Source organism: Mytilus trossulus, unplaced genomic scaffold (genome assembly GCF_036588685.1).
Source record: "Mytilus trossulus isolate FHL-02 unplaced genomic scaffold, PNRI_Mtr1.1.1.hap1 h1tg000210l__unscaffolded, whole genome shotgun sequence".
Taxonomy (NCBI): domain Eukaryota; kingdom Metazoa; phylum Mollusca; class Bivalvia; order Mytilida; family Mytilidae; genus Mytilus; species Mytilus trossulus.
The window spans coordinates 2,871,149-2,889,480 of record NW_026963310.1 but is presented as its reverse complement, the minus strand read 5'-3'; the positions used below and the strand labels follow the sequence as shown (position 1 = coordinate 2,889,480).

At 30.8% G+C, this 18,332-nt stretch overlaps 1 protein-coding gene across 1 annotated transcript; it reads left to right on the top strand.

Moving 5' to 3' along the window:
- Positions 1-258: 258 nt before the first annotated feature.
- Positions 259-15,582, top strand: LOC134701009 (semaphorin-5B-like). The gene is made up of 12 exons (XM_063562157.1): positions 259-395; positions 4,648-4,715; positions 6,042-6,165; positions 6,993-7,171; positions 9,738-9,908; positions 11,306-11,479; positions 12,113-12,286; positions 13,217-13,342; positions 13,481-13,511; positions 14,153-14,221; positions 14,761-14,829; positions 15,203-15,582. The coding sequence occupies exons 1-12, from the start codon at positions 373-375 to the stop codon at positions 15,369-15,371; spliced, it is 1,377 nt and encodes a 458-aa protein (XP_063418227.1). The 5' UTR covers positions 259-372; the 3' UTR covers positions 15,372-15,582.
- Positions 15,583-18,332: the final 2,750 nt, after the last annotated feature.

The following is an 18,332-nucleotide window of genomic DNA, read 5'->3' as shown; positions in this document are numbered from 1 at the left end:
AAAATAGCTACTACTGTCTAAGACATCATAACCTGTTTTTTTGTTTCTTCCATCTACATGATCTATAGATTTAAAAAATAAAAGAAAGTTAACCTACTAAATCTACTGCACTTCACTTATTTGTTTTCCACTTAACAACAATCGAACAGATAATGATTGGGAAAAGATTTGGTTAAAGATAAAATGTGTTTCAAAATAACTCAAGTAATTTCCACCATTTCATTTCCTTTTCTAAATTGACACTTGAAAGATGTTGAAGTGCCTATAAACAGTGTATATTTGGAATATGAAAATTAATGACAATCCTATACATCTTTTTCTTTATGTTTGAAACATATTAATTAACATATTGGACGAGGAAGTGACTGACAAATGTGGTTGTTATCAACGAATTTGTAGGTAAATTTTACTTTTATCCTTTTGAAATTAATCACAATTAGTATTATAAACCAAAACATGATCGTTACAAAATCACTTATACTAAGTGTGACTACTTCTTATAGTCAACACTATCATGCGAACAGTGTAAAACATTTCAAATTGTTTGTATGATATTATGGAAATATGAAAGAGTCTAAGACTGTGTTTGTCCTAAATTATTATTGACATTTTAACACTTCATACAATTTAGGCTAATTCAAGACTGTAGTTTGTAGCACTCACTTTTATACTTTTAACATGTATGGTTTGAATGAATTTATATAATACTTATATGTAATGTGGGGATAAACAAAAAGATATAGAAAATAAAATTAAAAACTAGTTATTCAGAGAACACACGAAGGTTGTTTTACCATTGATCATGCATTCAGTGGAATATAGCAAATCTTGTCACTGTTTTAAGCAATACAACATTGTACAATGTTAGCGTATTGTTTTAAGTCGGTAGTAGGTAGAAGTCAGATTAAGAACAAAAGCGTATGAGTACAACAACGGGAACATACCCATAACGCTTTTGGAAGTTGACATGCAATAATGTTCACATACATTATGTGTGCGCTCTTAACATTTAAGGTATGCACAGTTGACCTAGGAATTACATGGTGTGCCTCGAACGAATTAGAGTATCCTTCACTGTTCTGTTAAATCTTCAGCAAATTGCTCTAGAGGTTAAGTGGAAAGTTTTTTCAAATACATTTATTGTAGATAAAAAATTGAATTTCGTTTTTAAGAAAGGTTTATGATTTACATTCGACAAATGATAAGGTAAAAAATATATTAAATAACATGTATGAAACGACGTCATATGTCGGTATAGTTAACAACATTTACCGAAAAGTAATGCAGATTGTCTCTATTTTTTTCAGGAAAAAATGCCATACGATTTTTATGGCCAGTGTGATATCATCTTTTTCAAAGATTAAAATCGTGCCATATATTTAAAAAAAAACCTTTATATTTGAGGTCTTAATACATATTAGCCGTTTTTTTGTTGCTGTTTCTTTGAGTCAGCGATTTGAAGTACTATAAGGAAACAGAAGGCATCTTCCAACCATTAGTAAAACTGACTGTCCGGGTAAATTGAATTGTCCAATTGTTTATTGTTTCTGTTCATCATAAATAAATGAATGCTTGTAACCAATTATCAGTAAAACCCTTTTTCTTCGCCTAAATATTATATCTCACACTCATTTGTTTAAGTCATCATTCTTTAAATTTACGAGTATAAACTATACATACATCCTTAAATGATAGATTATACTGACCAAGTCAATATACATTTATGATTGGAGTATTCTACAATATACTGTTTTCAAATAACGTTAAAAAATCAATACAAACATTCCCAATTACCGTGCTCTATAAATGGAAACATGAAATGTTAATAAGTGTTCTAGGAAAATGAACTGGACTTTGTCTTCCTCTTACTGTGTTGATAACATAACTGATGAAGTTGATATTAAATATCTACGCTGCTAAGTTGACAATTAATATTGAAATGTATTTCTAATGTTGCTATTTGGCGAGAAACTTTTGAAATCATTTGTGTCACTTTGTGAAATCTTTCAAATTATGCTGCACGACATTTACAGTAAATATGTTTACAATTAGTTAAATGTAATGAAGTTGGTTTCACATTAAATTTGTTCACATCTATACACCTGGTTTTGTTACCTGTACATCAGTTTTGTTCACATTTAAAAACTATGTCATTTAAATGTTCATTACATATAATCGAATTAAAATTTCTTGGACAACTTGTCTAGCAGTCATTTTGATGATTAACACCTATTTTAAAGATGTCTCGAGTACCAGAATTTCGGGAAGACATTTTCAAATGAACTATGCGTTTGGCAATGATAATGCTTTGAGTCCCGATTCAGGGAATTTTTTTTCTCCATAAAAATATTCTGATTCTAAAACGGATGAATTAATATTCTGGTTAACATGTTCAATGAGGAAAAATATTTCTAAATCCAGACTTTCACCATACCTTATAGTGTTAAATTCTGAACAAAACTATTTTATTGATAGCTTTGATAAACTAAATAAAAATGTTCGTGCTTTGCGCGAAAAGAATCCGTGTCGAACATATAACCCCCCTTGCCGCATGTAGTTAAATTGATGCTCCCTAATAAGGCTTCCTAAAAGGTTTTTTTACATAACAAACCAATTAATATATCAAGGTTAGACAAATAATTCGGTAAAAAACTACATAACTAATTGTATTTAAAAATAAACTTCATTAAATATACAGGGTAAAATGTATGTTGTGAGTACCTTGTTCTGTGTACACTTAACCAAAGAAGTGCTTCATTCACTATTGACTACATGTAGACAAAACATGATTTTAACTACATCATGTACATGCACATTTAAACATTGCGTTTTATCAATGGAAACGTAATTGTGTTTAATTTACATGTGAATTACACACACACAACACCGAGTTTGGGTCAATTAGAACACGGTCTTATGTAACTTGTTGTTGTTTTGTTTCTGCTTGTAAAAGATTGCATGGTATGCTATTTTTACCGTTTACTATATATTGAAGTGCTCTTCCTGTACTGTTTTTGAGAACATCGACTCGTATACCATTTGTTTTTAACTAAACAGAGTTTTCCATTGTTGAAACACTCATGCATATTTTGTTTCTGTTGGCATATATTACAAGGTTGATTATGACATATCAACATTGTCATCCAAGAACTTTTACTGTATAACCCTTGAATAAGTATGACCACCGGTTGGTAAAATATAACTTAGTTTAACATTTTCACAGTTAGTCGAAATAGGGACATAACAAACGACCACTTGTGAAACAACTGTCACGATGTTGATGTGTCAGAGTAAAAATATCATCGAAATCCCACTTCATACGTGTAAGCATTTTCCAAAACACATTTGGGTATTTGAGTACATGCCAATTTATCGTCCTTCATTTTTTAATTAAACGAGACAGACGAAAACTGTAAACAGCAAAGTTGATACATGAGACAACCTCTGCATATTAACCACCATGTTCGATGTCATGGTGGAACTGCGTGTTTGTCTTTAATAATCATCACAACTATTATAAATAGAGAGAAAAAAAAATAACAAATAAATTCAACAAACAATCACATTGCTTAAATAGTTCATCAACGATTGGGCCGACTTGTCGGGTTCTTTTTACGTTAGCCAACGGTTTGTTGAGTAATACAATGAAAAAAAAACATCAATAGAGATAATATCTACAAAACAAACGGACAAATGTTCAGATGATGCCTTATAAAAAGCAAAGTCATTAAAGGAAAGGCATCCTCAATTGACCTGCAATATATAGTGATAAAACAAAATGTAAATCAACAAAAATAATCACCTAGACAAGATCTGAAAATAAGTAACACTAATTCGATCAAAAAGTAATTCGGATTAATAGTGGAGCTATCGCCACTCAATGATGATGTTGTTTTACATTTACTCTACTTATTGAGTTTTGCTGGATAGAATATTATTTTACACCTTTTTGCATTACTTTTTTAAATGGAGGTTACGGAGTACGTAACTTTTTAACAATGGGTAACTTTATTACATACATTTCGGTGATAGTAACATGTCAATATGTATATTTCATTTGGGTAAACTGTTGAATAACTAATTTTATTTTAATGCTCAGTGTTTATTTTGTGATGTTGTGTTTACTACTGTTCTTTGTCTTTATTTCCTTTACCGTATTTGCCATTGCGTTGTCAATGGTTTTCAGTTTAAAGAATATAAATGTCGTTTCGTCTTATTTTGCCTTTCTTTTACATGAATAACATTCTGATTATTGACTATTGCAAACAATAGATATTTTAAATCACTCCGGGGAGACCCCTTCTATTTCCATTTCAGTCTGTATAAAAGTTACATTTTAGTGTATTATATGCTTTCCTGATTTGCCTGCGCAGCAATGCTTGTTTAGGTTGACACACTGTGAATGCCACCAATTGGCGACCATCCAGGATTCAACTCTATCTTGTTATTTTTTTAATCCAAGTTATTTCATTTTAAAATGAAATGAAAACTACACAAATTTACTGAAATTTCAGTCAAAGATTATTTAGAAAAAATGTTTTGTCTTCTTTAATAATGTAAAGTCTCAAACGATGTGAGTTTTTAATTAAATATATAATTTAGAAGAATATTGTTGATATGCTTCAGTTTTTCTTTCTTCTTTTGCAGAATAATGGTATTTTATAAAATAATATATAGCGTTATTTTAGCACATTTGATTCAAGGACAGAGTTCGGGTGAGTTTTGTAGTTTATTAACATTGATACCCATTTATAATACACATGTGTTTTTAACGAGTTTTTATGGATTGCAAAATATTTTTACAAATTCGAGTTATTGAAAAACCAAAATTAAATAAAATGTCTAAAAACGAGTTATAACGCTGATACCCTCTTATAATACACATGTGTTTTTAACGAGTTTTTATGGATTGCAAATTTTTCACAAATTCGAGTTATTGAAAAAACCAAAAAATAAAATGTCTAAAATCGAGCTATAACGCTAAATTAACAGTCAGCACATGCAACGCATTGAAAATCATTGGTATATTTGTGCATGGACAGCTATGAGGAATTACTTAACGCAATTTACTACCTTTTAATGGATTGTTCTGATAATTTTAAGAAAAGATTTGTTACAAATTGTTGTCATGTGTTACGGATATTTCTGATTTCCTAGCTTAAATATATTTCCTCAAATCGTATTCAATACCCAAGAATATGTAAAATATACGTATTTATTCATAGTTCTTGTGAAAATACAAAAAAAAGGTTTTCTGTAATAACTGGTTACAATTCATAACGCCAACGTAACACTGCCATTAAAAGCAACAAACAAGCGCTCTGTTTTTAAATCCAATTTCAATCATTTAACACACCATACACCAACCATTTACGAGTAGTTTAAGTGGCCTACGCATTGAAATGAGTGATAAACGGAAAAAAATCAATCCGTTGATATTTAAAAAATCAAATTCCTTCTTTCATGGTTTACAACGAGTGTCAAAGGTTGTGACACTACAAAAAAGAAAATGTGGTATGATTGCTAATGAGACAACTTTCCACGAGAGACCAACATGACACAAAAATTAACAACAAGTTACACACGAATTTCAGCAGTAATTAATGGATGGTTCTGATTGACTATGAGTTTACAGATTAGTCATAATCATCCGGAAGGGGACATACTGTTCGTTACATATTTCAATATAGTTTGGTTTTACAAATATCTATGTTAACGTTGTAAACCTTCATTGCTCATTCCTGTAGTGTGCATTGTTCAATACAAAGCGTTTCTAACGTTGACGTTAATTATTTGTATCTAATGAATGGTGTTTAAAAAGTACGACATATAGGTTTGAAAGAGATAAGAAAAAAAAACAGCATTGTTTTTCAATTATCATGAAATGATGATGAGATTAAACTTGCATATCAATCTAACTGTAAAGCCAGTTTTAGTTTCAAATGTAAACATAAAAAAGTGACACAAGTTTTCACGAACTTCAAATTAGAGGAATTCGTTAAACTAACTAAGACAATTGATTGCAGTTATATTTGTTTTAGGTGATGTAAGGTTGGACAATTCAAAAAGGCTTGAAATTTATTATAATGGTGTCTGGGGTACAGTCTGTGATGATGATTTTGATGACAACGACGCTAGAGTGGTCTGTAGACAACTTGGATTTAGGTATATACATACTGCAACTTGAATATTCCACAAATGTTTTCACTTAGTGTATGTTAAATGTTAATGTTCTTACGTCAGACCTATTCTAATAGTTGAATACATGATAAGCGGTTATACATGTATCAAGCATATCATTCTTGTAAAAAGAAAATGATATTAGTTTGAAGAGGATTACAATATTTCATAATAAATTCATGTAGATTGTCAAGAAAAAAATATACTGACTATTTTTAAGAAGATGAGTGGTTCATTGTTCAAGTTTACAAAATTCGAAATTTAATATGTCTATAGTAATCATTTCATCTTTCTTAAAACAAATGGTAATTCTATTAGAAACAGTCACCACAAGAATGTCATGTCAAAGGTAATATATTGCATTCATTCACTTTTGATAGTTTTTATATTGTTTTTCTCTTTACGTACGTTTTGATTTTAATTTTACCTTTTCTCGCTTTTATTAAGAAAAATGGTCGCCAATGTATACACTGTCTATAGCTTTTAATGTCATTAGAAGAAACATTCAATAATAACAAATAATAAGAAATATCCCACTTTGCACGACGTTGTTGCTTTTGACTCTTGCCGTAAAACTGACAATATATATCATTCCATCAATCGTGAGTAGGATCGTATTAAACGTTTAAGGAATACAATAATATCTAAAAAAAAATAATGGTACATGTATGATTTGTATCACTTTTGACTGAGAAAGACCTTGTTTCATTACATCTACTTCTCAAAAGTTAACATGGTTAAGGTGGATCAAAACATTTATGCCATATTCAGTTTACATTAATTTTACATATATACATATTTATATTTAATAGCAATGGAATTTCATTAGGAAATGCAGTAGATGACGGCAGCGGCACAACATGGCTTGATGACATGAAGTGCACGGGAAGTGAAAGTAAATTAAAGTATTGTTCACATGCAGGTTGGGGAGTAGAAGACTGTAAGCATGAGGAAGATGTTGGGGTTCTTTGCAACGACATTAATAGTCCAGGTATAGTGATTAATGAATAAAGTCATTTAAAATCTAGTGATCTCCGATTTTTTTTCAAAAGCATCAAACGAATCAGTAATATTTTATGTTGTGTTAACTTAAACAACTAACCAGACGATTATTACACCAGCAACCATATAATATATCCTACCTCAACAGTGTTATATGAACTCACTCTCAAATGGTACGCAAACGTGTGATCAGCTTGTAACCTGGAGCTAAGGGGTCGCCGTTTGTTAATGTCTGTCATATATTTTTCCCCTGATGTTAATATTATTACCGAAGTATGTTTTTTTTTCTTATGCTTACATTTTTTTGTACATTAATTAGACTGTCAGTTTTCTCGTTTAAATTTTACAATTGTCATTTCGGGCCCTTTTATGGCTCACTATGCGTTATGGGCTTTGTTCATTATTGAAGGTTTTACGGTGACCTATATTATGTATACAGCGCTATAGTTGTTTATTTATGTGTCATTTCATATCTGGTTGAGAGTTGTCTCATTGGCAAGCATACCACTTCTTCTTTTCTTATTCATATATGCATAATGTCTAAACCAAGATTCAATTGTGTTAGAAGAAACAATCACCATAATGATTATGCTTGTAAATGATGTAATATCAGTTGGGCGCAGACCATGCATTACATGTTAACGGGCATAAAAAGTGAACGCAGCGTTTACTCGCGTGCATTTCATGTAAACGCCGCGATAACTCTGCGTTGACTTCGAAATTTTTTTAGACACAAATAGTAAACGGGCGTTTACTTTCGCATTTACGCATTTACCTCCGAGTTAATGCAAAAAACGCTCGTCTTCTAATTTTGCAAAAAGTAAACGAGTGTTTGCTTTCGCGTTTACTTCGCGTTAACGCAAAAAAGGCGTGTCTCCTATTTTTGTAAAAAAAAAGGAACCGCCCGTTTACTGTTTGTAGTAAACGCGCGTTAACGCAGATTGTCCTCGTATCCTGGATACACTGATATAATATATAACATGATAAGGTACATCAAAATATCAATCTGTCCATATTGACGATTGCATTTAATGAAAAGACACCTCTTTAATTAATTCATTGAAAAGTCATCGGTTGAATTGTTAGTCGATATTTGTACAATAATGTAAATTTTTAACAGAAAAAATAGAAAATCCGCTGTTGAAAGTTTTTAGAACTGACTTTTTTTGCAATTATAAATCTTTATATTTCTTATCAAAAAGTGTTTTTGAATCTTAAGGTTACAAAAACATATACGTAAAATATTAAGTCATTTTAACAACATTAATAAATGTACAAATGCACACGACGATTATTTTATAATATACACAATTAGTTGACGCGTAAAGTAAACTTGTGAAATCTGAAGTAAACAGCCGTTTACTACTGACTAAACGGTCACAGAGTAAACGCGCGTTTACTCGAGTAGACGTTAGAAATATCCGTCTTATCCGTGTTAACGTAAATTAAGTAAACGGACGTTTACTAGTAAACGCGAAATTTAAAGTTAACTAACGGAATATGTGCACGCCGCGTAAACTTGCGTTTACTTTATTTAATGCTTGGTCTGCACCCAACTGGAAATGTCCGAACCTAAATTTGAAGTGCGTCTGAATTCAAGTGCAGTGCATATTGTTCATGCTATTCAAGAGTTTTTATTTGCTACACACTCTTTTTTTCTCAAAAGCTTGTTTTACACCTACAGAAATTAACCATATTTATAATTTTTTTACACAATTCCTTGTTTTGAATTAAACAATTGGCTACATTAAGCGGTTCCATAGTGCTTATTACTATTGGTTCTCGATCAAGAGAAGTATTAGTCTTGTAAGGGAAAATGTGAAGTGGAAATGTAAATTTACATTGCAACGTTCTTATAATCCGCACTTTGTGTCCCTGCTAACTCACTTAGAAGCTACATGTACATATGTGATACAAAAGGTGATATACATGATATAGGACGATTACGAAATTCTTTTCGTTAATCTTCCTTTGAACATCAATGGTGTATATAATGTATTACACACAGTGTTTTCGTTTTGTGAAACTATTGATGATATGCGGGTACAAGATAGTCCTATCAGACTCAAAACAATGGAAGTTACTTTCTATGGGACGTGGTATCATAATTAAAATTGGAGAATGGTCCCCAATGAGTATGATTATATAGCAATGCAATTGTGAAATAAAAATTCAATTTCTTATGACACCTGTTACATTTTTGACCGTGTATGATGCAATATATGATTGTCTGTTTTATATGGTTCTGCTGATAATTGCATTTTGTCTAAATTGGTTTGGCAATCCTATGTTTGTGTCATGATTTTTTCTTATATTACTAGTATAAAAGTAAGAAGATGTGCTTTAATAGTAAACAGACAGCTCTCAACTTAATACCAACATGACAATAGAAATAAAAAGGCCTCGTTCATTCCGTACAATAAAAGGAAAACAACAACTGTCACAATCAATTATTGTAAGTAGAGCTTGATGGAACATTTTCAGAAATATAACAACACAAAACTTTCCTGATGTCTTTTATATCGTATCTTTATTTATCGTTTGAAAATTATAAGTTAATGGTGGATGGTCAAGATGGGCACAGTGGACGACATGTAGCAGCAGCTGTAATGACGGACTTCAGACCAGGTTACGTGGATGCAATAACCCTTCACCTCAATATGGAGGAACATGTTGTCCTGGGGAATCATCACAGACAAAACAATGCAATATTATCTCTTGTCCAGGTACATTAATATAACACGAGAATAACGCGTTAAAAACAATTTGAATGATCGTTGAGAAATTAATATTTTCAGCGTTTTTATATGATTTATGCTTTGATGTACTTCAGAATTATTGAATATTACCAATGAACAATTAAATGTTAAAAAATAAATCGAAAATACGTTTTAAATAGTTAATATTTGAGTTCATACGAAGTATGCTATGACATAACAAGACTAACCAGTTGTCAAATGTATTACAAATTTTAAAGGCATTGACATCAAAAAGAATATTCTAAAAAAAGAGTCCATCCGTGCGTGTGGTGAAACATGTCATGATACCAAACGGTTTTATAATTTTACGAACAGTTTGTTTAAAAACGAAAAATATTGACTTTATTGTTCATTTTCTCTGGGTGAAACATCATTCAGTCGAATTGATCTTGGAAATGATTTAAGTGGATATGTTAGTACACGGTTGTTGGAATAACCTTAATCAATTTTTGATACATACATTTGGCCGTTAGTTTTCTCTTTTAAATTGTTTTAAATTGTCTTTTCGGAACCTTTTATAGCTGACTATGCGATATGGGCTTAGTTCATTGTTTAAGGCCGTATAGTTGTTAATTTCTGTGTTATTTTGGTTTCTTATGGAGAGTTGTCATATAGGCAATCATACTACATCTTCTTCTTTTATATTAATGGTTGATAATAAAACACTTATAATTCAACCCAGTAATATTCCTAAAAAAATATTTATACGTTTCAGATTGGAAGTTTGATTTTAAAGTGTAGATTTATTTTTTGTGTTATTTCCAGGAAGGTTTCAAACACTCTTTGTATAAGAACAAAACTGCAAAAATAGCCGTAATAAATTAATATTGAGATAACATTTAAAAAAGAAGATGTGGTATGATTGCCAGTGAGACAATTATCCACACAGAGACCAAAATGACACAAACATTAACAACTATAGGTAACCGTACGGCCTTCAACAATGAGCAAAACCCATACCGCATAGTCAGCTGTAAAAGGCCCGGATAGGACAATGTAAAACATTTCAAACGAGAAAACTAACGGCCTTATTTGTGTAAAATGAACGAAAAACAAATATGTAACACATAAACAAACATCAAACACTGTTTACAGGCTCCTGACTTGGGACAGGCACATACATGTATATAATAATCAATATTCAGAAATGAAGGAAGGCTTTACATAAAACAAATTATGTCATGAAAGGAACATAAAATATGTCATTTTCAATATAAAGCTGCTATTTCCAGCAGAAATCTAATTCATATAAATGTCCATGTTCAAAAGATGTATATACAAACTATAGTTTGTATTTTGTAATTTTATTTAGCAATTTGCTAAGTTAGTGAATGCAATTTTCTGTTTGTTATTTAATCAATCAGTTGATGGTAGTTGGGGCGATTGGTCCATGTGGAAATCTTGTAATGTAACATGTGGTGGTGGAAAGCAGTTAAGATTACGAAAGTGTGATCGGCCTGTTCCAGCATTTGGAGGTGTAAATTGCCCTTCAACTGATTCGGAGTTTCGACAATGCAATACAGCAAAATGTATAAAAGGTATACAATATGTATGAGCATAACAAGTAAATATGTTGTATCTCTTGTGGTTGCATTTTGATGTGGTTTCAGTGAATGACTTTGTTTCATAACACCCGATTAATAGACATGATAACCACATTTGCTAAATAATGCATTACAAAATCATTGATTAAAGTGACTAAGTGGTTGTCGATGTTATGAAATCACACGAAACTGACCTTAAAATGTAGCTACTTTTTTTATCAAAGTAAACACGTTTTTTATTCCCGAAACTGAAGTAAATGTGGGAAAACTCATTCAAAATTTGGTTTACTAGACGATTCCTGGATTCAATCAATGCAAACTGTTTATACACACTGTTAAAAAAAATATTGCAAACATTAAATTTCAGACATAGACGCAGGTACATATCTAAGTACGTTCCTTTGTGAGTATTATAGAAGTTGAGACTTACATTCAGTTTGTTAGATTTAGTTTAATTGTAGGTAAGATAAATACATAATGAATGGAATACAAAAATTGCTTTTTATTTCGTTGAGACGTTTCTACTGAACAGGAGATAATCAAATGGATCATTCCCATCGATGATAATACAGGCTTTAAGTATTTGCGATATACCTTTTCAATTAATTCGGAAAAATTAACTTACAGTAATTGATGGTATTTGGTCGGAATGGACACAATGGACTGATTGCACTCGACGTTGCAATGGTGGCCTCAAGGAGAGAGCACGTAGTTGTGACAATCCTCCTCCGATAAATGGGGGATCGTATTGCAATGGTACCTCAACTGAAGCAGACCTATGCAACACCATCTCTTGTTCAGGTAAATTTAATGGATGAGATTTCAAATCGGTGTCAAAAAAATAAATATAGAACTATTGAGGATATATAAACATCACCATCGTATTTATATGTAAACTTAAAATGTCTGATTTGTCATTCATCAGTTCATTTGATATATTGATTCTACTCTCTGTTTCATCGTACTCATTATTATTATTTTCCATAAACATAAACATAACATTGATAGTTAGTCCAGTTCACTGTGATATAAATAGACAGATGTGAAAGTATTTGCCTGCGAAAAAAAACCTAATATTTTCAATAAAAGGCAATATGAACACTCGAGTGATAAGAAATATTTTTTATTTGATAACCTTTCGTACATTGTTATGAATTATTTGGTATATGTCTCTGACCGCTATTCCAATTGTTGAACGAATTTTCCTTTCGATCTTTTGACATGAATGTTTCAAAATTGCGATAACTTGGTAACAAACATTATATAGTACTTTTCCATTTAGATTACAAACGGTAAAAAACACATATCTTTCTGTATGCCTTATCATGTTTTGTAAAAGACAATGGTATTGAACAATGAAAAGGTCAAAAAATCATTATTCTATTAATTTAAAAATAGGTAAATGCGATAAACTGACTTCTTTATATTTATGTCCGAAGCATGTCTGTAAATGCCTATGTGATTGTATGTCAGTATTTATTGTATGTTTAAATAGTATTGTCTAATAAAGTTGAAGCATATTCGTGATGTATGATATTATAAGGACCCTTCCTGGTTTAGGAGTTATAATTTAATATAACTTATTTACTAAATATCAGTTCGCACAATTAATCTTCTGTTATAAAAATCAGTTAGTATAATTAAATCAAATTATGGTAAGTTGTTTAAAATTCTATTTTTACAATTCTCAATCTCTAAATCTGATCATTTTAAATGATTTGTTTCAATTAGGTATAGAGACCAAAATGATATTAGCTTTACTAGTTGGAGGAGTATCTGTGGGATGTATTCTGATAACAATTGCCTTGATGTTGCTGAGTATACGTGTGACTGGATGCACGAGAAAACAGAAGAAAGGTACTCTTATATATATTGCCTTGTTACCTTATAATGTTATACGCACTTGACAGTAATAGTGTAATGAATAAAATGAATGCGTTTAACGAAAGTCTTATTACTCCAATGTAACATTTAAGAAATATATGCATTTTGTAGATGTTGCAGAATCTCGATTAACAGACGAAACGTAAGTTAGATTAATCTTACAAATTATAATTGTTTTTCCCTAACCATTCCTGTAAAAGTTTCCATCGAAATTGCGATGTGTTCACTAGAAATGATTAGTAATGTAGTTTTAGTAAATTATTATTGACTGTTATATGGTGTTTTATATTGCCATTTTTGTTTGAGTTATGAGTTTTGATAGAACAGTGTCATAATGAATAGTTTTCCAATACTCAACACAGTAATACTAAGCTGTGTAGAATTTAGAAGTTGCAGTCGTAAGGGCAGAAATATTTTAAACTTTCCATATGACAAAACAGAACACTTTATGGGGTTCATGTTGTTTATTCTTTAGTTTCTATGTTGTGTCATGTGTACTATTGTTTGTTTGTTTGCCTTTTCATTTTAAGCCATGGCGTTGTCAGTTTATTTTAGAAACTGTCCCTTTGGTATCTTTCGTCCCTCATTTATGATTGTGTGTTAGGTTTTGTCTACACAGAAACCATCTGATATTGTTTGAGCGCACATGATTGAATAAATAACCGTTAATGTGTAAATGCTGTTGTCACTTATTTTGATTCTTTCTATGATACATATGTATACATTCAATTTTTGATTCACTATTTTAATTAATCATAAAATGTTCTATCGTTTCTATCGAAGGGAAGAGTTGTATATATACCAAGCATCAGAACAGCCAGCACAAGTAAAAACGAACTTTAAAGAAGACCCGTAAGTTGAATTTACCTCACATATATTTTGGATTCCCCCTCAACATACCTATTATACCTGCAAGGTTAAAAGCTCAATCACGAAATGTTTCCTCTTAGTTAAATAAAAAGTGATGCCAGTAGGATATTTAGTAATGTTATAGGTACATAATATTCCTTCACATATCATAAAATTTACTACATTTTACAATACATATTAGAATTTTTATTTTTAGAATAGTAAACATTTCATCAAATGTTCTGAGTGTGTGCAATATTACATTTTCTGGCATTGTGTATTAAGTTAACCCTTATACAAATTTTATTTGAGGCTAAGTAAATGTTAACATATTTAAGAGAACAATTGCGAATAATACGCTTTAATAACAATGTAATGTCATGCCTTATTTCCTCCGTGTTGACATCTTTTCATATGTTCATATATTGTTTTAACGCTATATTTTATCCATACTCGATATAATCTATTATTCATATAGTTACCTGCACACACGTTTTTTTTTCGATACTCAATTTGAATGCATTGAATTGTTGTTATTAAAGGGAAGAGTTATACATATATCAAGAATCAGACCAACCAATAAAAGCAAATACCGGCTTTAAAGAAGATACGTAAGAATCATTTTGTATTTATTATACTGTTCTAAAGGTCAATGCAATGTGGTTGTTGTAAATAAAGTAGTGTCATCAAGTTGATCTCTAAAATTATAGATATAGTATTTTACTTCACAATTTTTACTTGATTTTATAAAAATAGTTTTTGAATAAGTAACACGGTTTTAAATGTTCTGAAAACCATTAAATAGGGGGTCGTGTGTGGACTGAAGAAACTCCGCCTTTGCCTTTCAAGCCGACTAATAAACAAAAACATTGGTTCAGTGTATAGAATTTAATTTAATTTAATCGCATAATACTACCTGAATATCTGAATATATTAAAATTTATGTCACATTCTTTAAATCTTATATATTGTTTTCTTTTATAGGGAAGAGTTGTACATATACCAAGAATCAGACAACCAGCCAACACAGTCATTCAACAATTCTGCCTACCGTCAGGATTTTAATTCCAAGGATGTTGCTAAAACAGGCGAGGATGTTGATCCATGTGATATTTATGAAAATTATGAAGAAAACTGTTATGCTAATTTTTAAGATGAAAAATGTTTATCTTAAACCGTAAGGAGTCGGTATGATTAAGACCATGACGTGTTTAGGTTGAAATCGGTTAGAGTTCATTTTTTTGTAAATATAGAAATATAAGCAATGTGATTTACCAAAAATTGTTTACAACTAAAACGGTGCTATTTTAACTATGAAGATTGGTAAACATATCGTTCCTAGATTGAAAAGTTTTTGTCACTACTTTTTTAAAAAATATATGGATTTGCAAAATATTTTCCCGATTTTTATGACTCGAACATCTAAAAGTATAGTTGTAATCGAAAAACATTACTATCCCTCCCTCTCTTCTGAGTTTTCAATTTTCATTTGGGCGGTATACATGTGTATTTTTACAGAATACATTCGATTTTATGCTTTCCTGAAAACGAGAGACAATTTAATTTGACAATGTTAAATTATTCTTAAGTTCTATATACAGATATATAAATGAAATGTGATTTGTCATTCATATAAACATTGACAAATTATGTAAATGAACAGTTTAATTTATGGTGTAACAATCAAGGAGGGTTATCAGAAGGTTATAAATCTCAATTGAAAACTGTTAATGATATACATCTGTATATTATATGTATAGAACTACAGGCATATAGTGATGTTAATATATATTGCGGAACCTGTTGTATTACAAGAAATTTATCTACATGTATTTACTGTACTGTCGATTGGAAACTTAACAATTTCCAAATTATTAAGAATCTCATTGTAGAATATTGCCATGCTTTGAGTTGACTATTTGTTAAAAATGCTTTTATTATTCTTGTTGATACATTGTATGAGCACCGCTGCTCGAAAATAAGGCATGTATGCAGGAACTGTATAAATTGTTCATGCGTATTTTTGTATTTATTTAGCAATTATGTGTCGTTGAGCTGACAGAGAACATTAGCAGTAAGCTAAATGTAATGCTTCGTTTTTATATTGTAACTCGCTGAAAATACATGTACATGTAAGGAAATCAAAAGTCTATATAATTACTTGCAAATAGGTATAGAATAGACACAAATAGTTTCAATTGTAAATATGATAGAAACATAATAGACAATTTAAAGAATTTGATTTTTTAGTGTATTTCAAAACACCAAGTCGTGTCCACCAGGAATACATGTAGTATATTGCTTTTTCAGTATTTGCTTTCCTAATTTTTTGTTGCCAGCGCAATCGAAGTGTCTTTGGTGTACGTTAAAACATGTATTGTATTACAAATAAGATGCATGATATATCTAAAGATTTCTTGCACACATAATTTTTATTAATGTTTTAAATCATATTTTTTCCGAAACACCTATGTGTTGCTGTATGAAAAGCAAGAGAGCAATTTGACTGTATGTTGTACCTATTTTATTATTTAATGTACATGTAGAAGTGATGTGCATTGATATGTTCCACCAGTAGTCAATGTTAAAGTAAGTTTTGGTACTAGCAAACGTGTTAAACCCATTGAATTCCATGTGTGTGTCTCCAAAGGGAGGAACCAGTATGTACATTTAAGTGGATGTCACGAGTTGTTACATATCATAGTTTGGTTCTTGCTTAGTATTTTGTACATACAATTGGTTGTACGTTTGAATGGTTTTACGTTTTTTTTTTATTTCGGAGATTTTTATAGCGTACTTTTTGGTATTGGGTTTGATACTTGTTGAAGGCAAAACAAAGAACTATAGATATTGACTTCTATGTGATTTGGTTTTTGGTGGAGAGCTGTCTGATTATGACTCCTTTTTCTACTTTTAGATTCTCCGTTTAAAAAGTCATTGGCGTATCACCCCTCGGCATTTCAATGATTTGGTTTGACGCTTACTGATACAGGTTACTTCATAAAAAGCAATTCCAAATGTGAAAACATAATTAAGAAACAATTCATGGGGGCTTGAATTTATCGTAATTTTACCACGGTTTGGCCCTTTATGACAAATATTTCACCCTGAGCGATAGCATAAAGGGACGATCCGTGGTAAAATCTAGATATATTCAAGCCCCCATTAATTATTTCGATTCTAATATGACAAATACGGCAATTCTTTTGTATCGAATCGCTCTAGGTAGAGGCTGATATTTGCCGTTCCCATAAATAAACGCACCATTCAATTCGCGTAAAGGAACGGAACAAACTGAATTAGTGACATGCTAAACTATTTACAATAATGTTTTTTTGATAGTTTTGGGTGAATTTAATGTTAATTTACTTATTTTTCGTCTAAATTGGCTTATATCACATTTTAGCATCGTTTGTTTACGTTTTCTAGTTGTGATGCTTTTCGGTTTCACAAGCGTGTTTTTTCCGGTAAAATGCTTATATTCTGACGTCGTTGTTCTATGACGTCGGATAGCTCATCCATTAATATACATTCGACGTGGGAGTACAATAGGAACAGCCCTATCAATATATTCATATTTTACCACTGGTGTGTACTCAAAGCGTTTGAAGGACGTCATGTTAGAATATTTGATATTCTCCAAATTTTTCCAAGAAATAATTGATTATGTTGTGTATTAGCTGTATATTTTACCAACTTATCATTTCTTACTTAATAGTTATTCCATCTAGACAGTTTGGAAAAGACAGAACATTAAGTAAACGCATTCTGTTGAGTTTTCAGTTAACTTTCAAAACATATTACAGTTTTGATTGCAATTATTTAAATCCTGTCAAAATTATGTTCACATTGTTTGGTAATTGAATTGTTCCTGTAAAGAGAAAACAACCAAACATTAATAGTATGACAAAAGTGAACAATTTTGGATTTCCAGCAGGCCAAATAATTATACATTTATTATGTGATAACAGGAAATAATGTCCTTGGGGTATATCTTTTAAAAAAATATTGAGATGAACATGATTTTTGTTAGATAGCCGTGTATTTATAAGTGGTCCTCTATGCATTTTTTATTGTTGCATATTATATCATAATTACAGTGACATTCATTCGA

What these genes read in the sequence shown, in the direction of transcription:
- LOC134701009 (XM_063562157.1), top strand. Translation starts at nt 373, where the DNA reads ATGTGGTTGTTATCAACGAATTT. An exon ending in CACGAGAAAACAGAAGAAAG is followed by an intron (nt 13,343 to 13,480) that starts GTACTCTTATAT and finishes TGCATTTTGTAG; the next exon opens with ATGTTGCAGAATCTCGATTA. An exon ending in ACGAACTTTAAAGAAGACCC is followed by an intron (nt 14,222 to 14,760) that starts GTAAGTTGAATT and finishes TTGTTATTAAAG; the next exon opens with GGAAGAGTTATACATATATC.